Genomic DNA, 8,652 nt, shown 5'->3' on the forward strand with positions numbered 1-8,652 from the left:
TAACTTTTGTAAGTTATTCTTTGCTAAAAATATGATGAATGCATGTTTGGTTTACAGAGAGGACGGATATGTTAAACATGTTCTGTTCGAGATTTTGCAGCATAATCAGACTATTAAACAGTAGCCCAAACCTATGTAAATGTATGAATAAAGTTTACACCAACTGGATGAAACCTAATTCCAGGTTAACAACTTATAAAGGTCAATCTTAAATGCAAGCAAGAAAACTAAACATGTACGTAAGAACAATCTACATTCAAGGAAGATATTTACTTATTTTTGCACAGTTCATTTTTTTGTACATCATTGTGGTACGTTTTTTTTTGTTAATGCCATGTCACTACCGGAATCGCTGAATTCGCCGAGTTCCGAACATACCCGGAAGTCCTAGAAACAAATCGACATTGTGTTTGTCGAGTTCTGTTCTCGGCAATCATCACTCGGCTAGATGGACGTCAAAAACAATATACTTTGCCGAGTTCTTATTGTCCGACACTTGACAAACATTTAAATAGCCATTGTTGAGCTTCAAAAAATGAGAACTCGGCAAACTACCACGTTAGGAATAATATGCATGTTAGTTTGTAGTCTCATACTATATGCATTCATGATTTGTTTTTGTTTCATTATATACCAAATTATTCCCATAAGGTTTTATATATACCATATTAGTCAAAGTTCATTTTAATTCAAAAGAAAGACCCAAACAGTTAATTTTGTCTATGTTTGGACGGTGCCCTGGCCAACCACGCCAAATCCAGGTAACCAAAAGAGTGGCCATAAAATTCGCCGCCACGGATCTGCCCTAGCATTGGCGAAGAAAATGAACTAGCGAGCAAAACTTTGGTGTAAGTAGAAAATTTGGCTGCCAACCAAAAGATACCCACGCTGGTGGTCAACCCATATTTTGGTAAGGCGAGCATCAGCGGCCATCCAAACAGCCCCTATATGTTAACGTATTGGTATTTTTACTTCTAGAAAATGACTAATAATAAAAGTGAATATGTTTAGATCAATACATTATGATAGGATGGAAGCAAAGGAGATGCACAAAAGAGCAGCCATCGAAACATCACCAGAAGCTCGACCCAATGACTATTTTTTCTATGCATGATTATATCGGTTGGAGACTAGGCTTTTTCTTTTGTGAGAAAATTATAGAACAAGAAAAAAATGTAATAAAAAATGGTCTCCGATGTGTGTATTTATTGCTCATCTCTTTATAAAGGTTTAATTGTTTTTTATGTTGATTCTCCGAGGCTCTTTCATCTTATATCTGAAGTAAACTTCTTAAATCATTTCTTTTTTTATCTGGATAGAGAATATTTGAGTATATGAGTCATTTGATATTCTATTATCTATAGTATTAAATTTGAATTATGATAAGACTTGAATATCTCTTCCAATAGCAATTGGGTATTCTCGATTTCCTTACTCCGAGTAAATGAGAGGTAGTCTCAGACCTTCATCCCATTGTAGGTAATTAAACTAGCCTGTGCATTTGCACGGGTTAACGACTAGTACTACTAGTAACTAGCTATATTACTACTTTCCTCTTTTTCTTCATTTATTGCTTGCCACATCATCTACTTAATTTATCTAGATATGTGTGATGTTACTATATACCTATGTAACTCTCATTATGGGTAGTATCATACTATAGTAAGACTAGTCACATTGGGAGTAACTTAGAGTAGTAACATGCATATTTTACTAGTCTATGTTACTACCTCCACAGTGGGTAGTAACATATGTGTTGTGTCATGCATCACTTCATTTATTAGGTTGTAACTCAGCTTTTCTTGATATGTGTGATGTTACAGTAACTAAATATGTTACCACATGCCTCTCTTTCTTCATTAATTACATGTCACATCATCTATTTTGCCTAGATAAGTGTGATGTTACCACCTATATATGTTACTCCCACTATGGATAGTCTAATTAAGACTATACCTACAGTGGGAGCAACATAGGTAGTAACATCACACATATCCACTTTTCTCCATTTCTTCATTTATTGCTTGCCACATCATCTATTTTATCTAGATATGTGTGATGTTACTACCTATGTTACTCCCAATGTGGGTAGTCTGGCTATAAGTAATAGAATAATATACATGTGCTTATTAGTTGGAGGAAAGAGAAGAGAAGCGAGATCTTGGTTAGTAAAGCCAGCTGCAACACGAGACCCAAGACACTTTGTTAGGATGTAAGGTGGGCCAATTATTAATAAACTAGTACGTATATAAAACTTATTATTGTACATGCCCGCTAAAAGGTTGGTTGTATATGACATGGCAACTTCTTATAGCCGACCCTTGGCTGTATTATTAACCATGCTCTTAAGGAGGTAGCTAGTTTATCATAGACAACTAGCTAGTATCAGACTAGACATAGTGGGAGTAATTTCAGCAGTAACACCGACTCCAACTCAGCAAACTTGTTTATGTGGCAATAAGTTAATGAGGGGAGAGATAGTTTCAGTAACTTAGCTAGTTAATGTAGCATCACATGCATGTCCCAATGCAATATGAGTCTGTAACCTAATAAATGAAGCTTTGCATGCCACTACACTTATGTTATTATCCACTATGAAGGTAGTAACATATATAGTCTAAGGATACGTGTATGTTACTAGTGTACTACTCTCCATTGTGGCTAGTCTCATACTTCCCCTCCTTTCTGGTTTAGGCTGGTTGTAACGGTATTATCATAAGCGGTATTATGCATGCCAACTAGACTTTCTGGATGATGTGGCACACAAGAGAGGATGTGGTAACATATCATGATACGGTGTCATATTAAATGTTTTACTACTACTTTGTGTGATGCATGAAAAATAGTAAGGCAACCTAAGATGTTAACTTATGATAATATGCATTACGGAAGTAGTATCCTAGCTACACTGTCATATATATGCATGCATGATACTACTAGTATGTATGTATGTATATATATATAATACTCCCCATTACAACCAGCCTTATAGGGCTCAATTCATAAATACGGCCATCTATGATATATATACTTCCTCCGTAAACTAATATAAGAGTGTTTAGGTCACTATTTAGTAATCTAAACGCTCTTATATTAGTTTACATAGGGAGCTAGTACTACTTTATGATACTATATATGCACTACGTACGTAGTATCATATGTATGATACTATATATATAGTATATATGATACTCCTCACTATATACTCCTCACGATGTCATGCACTCGGAAATAGCAAGTATATTGATGTGGCAAAGAATTAAATATATCTAAATAGGGTTAGAGTTACATATAGTAGGTAGATACCGTATCATGTTAAATGCGATGCTAATTTGTGTCATGCATGGCAATAAATATGATCTATATATGATACTATACTCTATGTATTATACTATACACTATAATTAATTAAAGGTAGTAGCATATGTACTGTATATTCATGTAATAGTATATGACACTCTGAGTGCGGGCTTATGGCGGCCGAGCACCAGGCAGGCCGTTATCTTGCGCGTTCTTTTGGGCCTTGGGATGTGCAATGCGTCAGTTCAGGCCAGGTTTGTGCCAGGCCAATAGGATGAAATACGGTCCGGCATACGCCTAGCGCTCGCATAGGCGTATTCTGTTCGGCCCATTCCTGAATTCTGTTTCCTGCTTCTGCCAATGCTCACATGACGTGCACCAGGGAAATGTGGCCCATGGGCTGGTTCGAAACAGCACAGGTCGTCGTAATAGATGACCCCCCTCGCCGCGACGGGAAATCTAGTGGATCAGAGCAGAGCCACACGACAGATTTTCTATTCCATCCCCTTCCTCTACGCGCCCGCCTGGGCCGGCGACGGCGCCTCCTCAAAGCTGTTCCGGCGTCGCCTCGAAGCTGTTCTATCGCCATGTCTACCAATGGCCTACAGTTAAACGGGTACGTGTAGTCTCCTCCACCATTTTTTCACCGGCGAGCATCTTCCCACCGATGGCGGAGCGCCGCTTGCCATTGTAAGATCTGGACTCATGTAGCTAGATTTGATTTCTTGCAGGGCCATTGACGGAGATGCCGTGTGGAGCTCTCAGGTAATGCCACTGGAGTCTCAGGATTCCATGAGCGCTGTGAATGTGGAGGCGGTCGCCGCCGGCGAGCCACAGGCCATGGGAAAGGGGGCCACATATGACGTTTGCTCCGAAGCGACCAGCGGGTGGACGCGAAGGTTAGTCAGGGGGCACCATTTGCATAACAATATTTTCCTCGTCTATTTGGCTATTGTTTATCACGAACATTGATTTGTTTTGCCAGACTATGACTATATTGCTTGATCCGGCGGTTAGTACGCCTTCCTTGGATTGTTGTGCAGTATAGATGACGGTTGGTTTTTGTTGTGAGATATTGATATGAGAAAGTAACATGTATTTGGTGTCTAATTAGGGACATGTGGTGGAAAACTTGTGCAAGCTTAAGTTGGATCTGTTTTGTTTGGGGAATTGACTTCGACAGCTACACAAGTTCATTGGGTTGTAGATGCGTTAGTCAATTACCGATTTATTGTGGCATTATAATGCGTTGGTTTCGTTTGTCAAGTTGGAACTGTTATCTCTAGTCTTTTGTTTTTCACACCGAAGGAAGTGGTTATGGTCGTAGATGCATTAGTCAATTACTGATTTATTTGTGCCATTTTTAATGAGCTGGATTCGTTTGTTTGACGCAATGATGATAGCATTATAGCTAAAAGAGTTTCAATTTATAGGAGTTGGGTCGCTGCATGAGCCGTGTGATCTGTTTTGGATTTTTGTTTCGCTGTTCGTGTGGGATAAAAATGTATCCATGGCATATGTATGTGGTCTTTTTATGATTTTGGAGGTGAATGAGATTCTTAGAATACTGGGATCTGTAATATGTAGTTTGGATTTATATGATTTGTTTGAGCTAACTTTCTAGGTTTGTTACATGGATGGATGTAGCGATTATGCCTGACGTTCTTTATGTTGAAATATTTTGTTTCAATGGTAATTGAGCATTTTCATCCATGTTTTTTCCACAAAAACACTATCTGCGGGGTTAGGATTGGGAAGGCACCTGAGGAGAGGGAGATGAACGCTGATAGGAAAACAACACTTGAATTGTCAGTTCGTGCTTATGCAGAGACAAAATCTAGGCCAGTCGTCAATCCAACAATTGGCACATCTTTTGACTTGTTGGATGAAGCCTATGAGTTCTACAACCTCTATTCATGGGAATATGGTTTCGGGGTGAGGCTTGCGAAAAGCAGACTGAATGTTAACCGGAAGAGATGTATGCAAGAAATATTGTGTGCTTGTGCGGTATGTGCACTAATATGTCGATAATCAATATGTAATTAGTTATTTTTTTCTTCTATAATGTGATCTATTATTTGGTTGCAGTAATGCACTAGATAACCTTGGGTAATCTGTAGCTAACATTTATTCTGTACTTGCTACCGTGTCTGCAGGGAAAACCAATGAGGGAAAATAGTTGATCATCAAGGTGCGGGTGTGAAGCCATGATTAGATTGCTCTGTTCAAAGGAAAACGGTTGGTACATATCAGAGTTCAAATCTGGCCATAACCACCCGCTATTTGTGACATGTGGAGAAAAAACGCATTGGAAGTCACACAGGCACATCGATAGATACACAAAGGATCTGGTGAAACAACTCCGCGATAATAATGTTGGTCTTGGGAAGGTTTTCAGCATTGTGGGGAGTTTTTTTGGCTCAGTTGAAAATGTGCCATTTACAAAGCGTTCATTGAAGACACTATGTAGGAAGCTGAACAAGGACCAGTCAGACTCTGACGCTATGAAAACAATGGAAATTCTGGCTTATATGAAAGCAAATGACCCTGACTTCAATTACACCGTGCAATTAGATGAAGACAGCAGGATAAAAACACTCATGTGGGTTACAAGTAGGGGGTGTGATCAGTATCGGTATTTCGGTGATGCAATTACATTTGACACAACATACAGGACCAACCTATATGACATGTCGTTTGGTCTTTTCGTTGGTGTCAACAATCACTTTCAGAGTATAATCTTTGGAGGGGTCATGATGAGAGATGAGAAAGAAGAATCTTTCAAGTGGGTGTTCCAGGAGTTCATACGTATGGTTGGTGGGAAGCATCCACAAACTATACTAACAGATCAAGCACGCTCTATGGAAATTGCAATTGAGGCAGAAATGCCAAACACAGTACATCGTTGGTGCAAGTGGCATGTCCTGAAAAAAGTGAAAGAGTCAATGGGTGTGCTTTGGAGCAAGAACAGAGAATTCAAAATGGAGTTTCACAAGATTGTACATCACATGACCGCGGAGGAGGAATTTGAGCAAGGGTGGCAGCAGATGTTGGACAAGTACTCACTCAAGAAACATCCGTTTCTGACGCAGATATACGAAGTCCGCCATAAATGGGCTAAACCATATTTCATGGGTGTCTTATGTGCTAAAATGACGAGCACACAAAGGAGTGAGAGCGCAAATCACCTGCTGAAGGGGTACGTGCCTCCAGGATGTCCAATGCATCTGTTCCTCAAGTAGTTTGAGAAGCTTCAATTTGACCGACAATCGGAAGAAAGCTTCCAGGAGAAAAGAACATCACTGGTTAAAATCTCCATTGTTCCCCCTACATTTCTGTTCATTGAAAACGAGTATTTAAAATGTCCTACTTTCTCTGTAAGCCTTCATACTTGAAAATGGCTTGACATCCTAACATTTGTGATGTGTGTGTGTTTATTCCGGTTGCAAAGTGGTGTATCTCTTAGATTTAACCTTCCGTTGGAGAGGCATGCTAGCAAAGTTTACACGAGGGCCATGTTTGAGAAGTTTGGTGAAGAGTTGTACAAATGTGGTGCACATGTACTGGATGAGATTGTTCCTAGGAGGATTTATAAGTCGACACATGTTGAAGCAGCGAACAGAGAGAAATGGAGTAAAGTCCAGTTCAAAATTGAAGTCAATGAGGATGAAAGTTTTTTCAGCTGCGAGTGTGGCATGTTTGAACATTCTGGCTTAGTGTTCTGCCATACTTTGCAGGTTTGTATCCTTTGTGATGACTAAATAAAATCATGTTCTCGCTCTGTTTGTCCATATGAGACTAGTTGATTGATGTCCAGTATAATCTTATGCAGGTGATGGTTCACTTCCGTTTGGCAAAATACCTGAGAAGCACATAATGAAGCGCTGGACAAGACAGGCTCGTGACATTCTCCCGGAACACTTGGTCAGGTACCAGAAAGACAGAGGGCCTCCTGCTAGTGATACATTTAGGCATCACACTATGTACATGAAAGCGCATGAGTGTGTGGTGCTTGGTGACAGCAATGTTCAATGTTATGAAGTTTTCATGAGTATGATGAAGGAGGTCCATGCAACTCTGATGCCTTTGAGTGTAGAAAAGGATGGTTTAGGGCTCGCAGAGCGAGAGAAGCATCAACTTTTGGTAGCCAGTGCTACAAAGGGGGGTCCGGGAAAATGGTGGTGGTGAAGATGCGGATAATGGAGATGCTGATTCAAATTGTTCAGGTCTGGGGGTGCATCAGAAAAAACGACACAGGGGGAGACCAACGACAAGTCGAGACAAAGCTCCTTATGAGAATCATCTTAAGAGGTCCAGATTCTATACAATTTGCAGATTGCAAGGTCACAAATGCACAACCTGCCCACAAAGAGGAGATTTGCCAAAGGCTCCAAGGAAATTGCCGAAGTGTAGCAACTGTGGGGTGGTTGGACATCGACGGAATGCCTGCGGCACTAAAAAAAGTGCACTGTTCGAGCCTAATTTCTTATAGTTCATTTAAGAACATTTTCTGGGTAAGGGGACTGATCGTGTGGGTGATTTGTTGTCCTTGTGTTTCTTAGCTTGCCATGATGTTCCCCGTAGCCATTTGGACATCGGCGTACATGCAACTTATTCCATCTTCCTGTTGCCAATAGTTTTGGCTTTGTGTGCTAACTATTTCATCCTAGTTTTCTTTCATGCATGACTATTGTGGGCAAGGACAACAATATTGCTGGGCTGCACTTTGAAGTTACAAATGTTTCTATGCTTAACTCCATGTGCCAAGATTGCTTGCTCGGCTATAGGCTTGCTCACAAACGCAGCATGATTTCGTTGAGGGGTATATTGTGTTGGCTGATTTTGGTAACTGATGGATCCGTCGCGTGGTTGCCATATTGCTCATACATGCGCCAATGTTTTTCTGTCACATTTTTTGTGTACCATGCATGGGCACAGGGTGCATTTTTTTTTAAACTAGCAGGGGCGTGCTTTGATGGATGATGATCCTGACAAGGCATTGCTATAGCTTTCGTAGGGGCCTCCATTGCTCCGTCAGCGGGATGGAAGGGAGAGCACGCCTTGCGTGTCGAGCACAGATGTTCGTGAGGCAGGGTACAACAATTAAACCAGTAGAGGCACTGCGCGTGGGATGGTGCAGAGATCCATGGCGAATCAGCTAGCATGCGAGTACCATTGTTTGATTGAGTGTTTTTGAAGATGCAAATCATCATCCAAGGCAAGCTTGAGTGTTTTTTTAATGAATGTTTATGAAAAAATTAGTGCGTGATATACTGATGGCATGTAGGAAGTAAGCATTTAGGATTTCCCATTGCACATTTAGTCAGGGGGTGGGACGAACAGATGGGGTGC

At 40.5% G+C, this 8,652-nt stretch overlaps 1 protein-coding gene across 1 annotated transcript; it reads left to right on the forward strand.

The window, feature by feature from the left end:
* Window positions 1–5,117: 5,117 nt before the first annotated feature.
* LOC119288603 (protein FAR1-RELATED SEQUENCE 5-like) lies at window positions 5,118–8,088 on the forward strand. Its single transcript, XM_037568193.1, has 3 exons — window positions 5,118–5,307; window positions 5,457–7,037; window positions 7,133–8,088. Exon 2 carries the CDS (start codon window positions 5,508–5,510, stop codon window positions 6,540–6,542), a length of 1,035 nt encoding a protein of 344 aa, XP_037424090.1. The 5' UTR covers window positions 5,118–5,307; window positions 5,457–5,507; the 3' UTR covers window positions 6,543–7,037; window positions 7,133–8,088.
* Window positions 8,089–8,652: the final 564 nt, after the last annotated feature.

Source organism: Triticum dicoccoides, chromosome 4A, assembly GCF_002162155.2.
Source record: "Triticum dicoccoides isolate Atlit2015 ecotype Zavitan chromosome 4A, WEW_v2.0, whole genome shotgun sequence".
Classification (NCBI taxonomy): Eukaryota; Viridiplantae; Streptophyta; class Magnoliopsida; order Poales; family Poaceae; genus Triticum; species Triticum dicoccoides.

Excerpts from the sequence above, each read along its gene's own strand:
- LOC119288603 (XM_037568193.1), top strand. The coding sequence starts at position 5,508 with ATGATTAGATTGCTCTGTTCAAAGGAAAACGGTTGGTACATATCAGAG.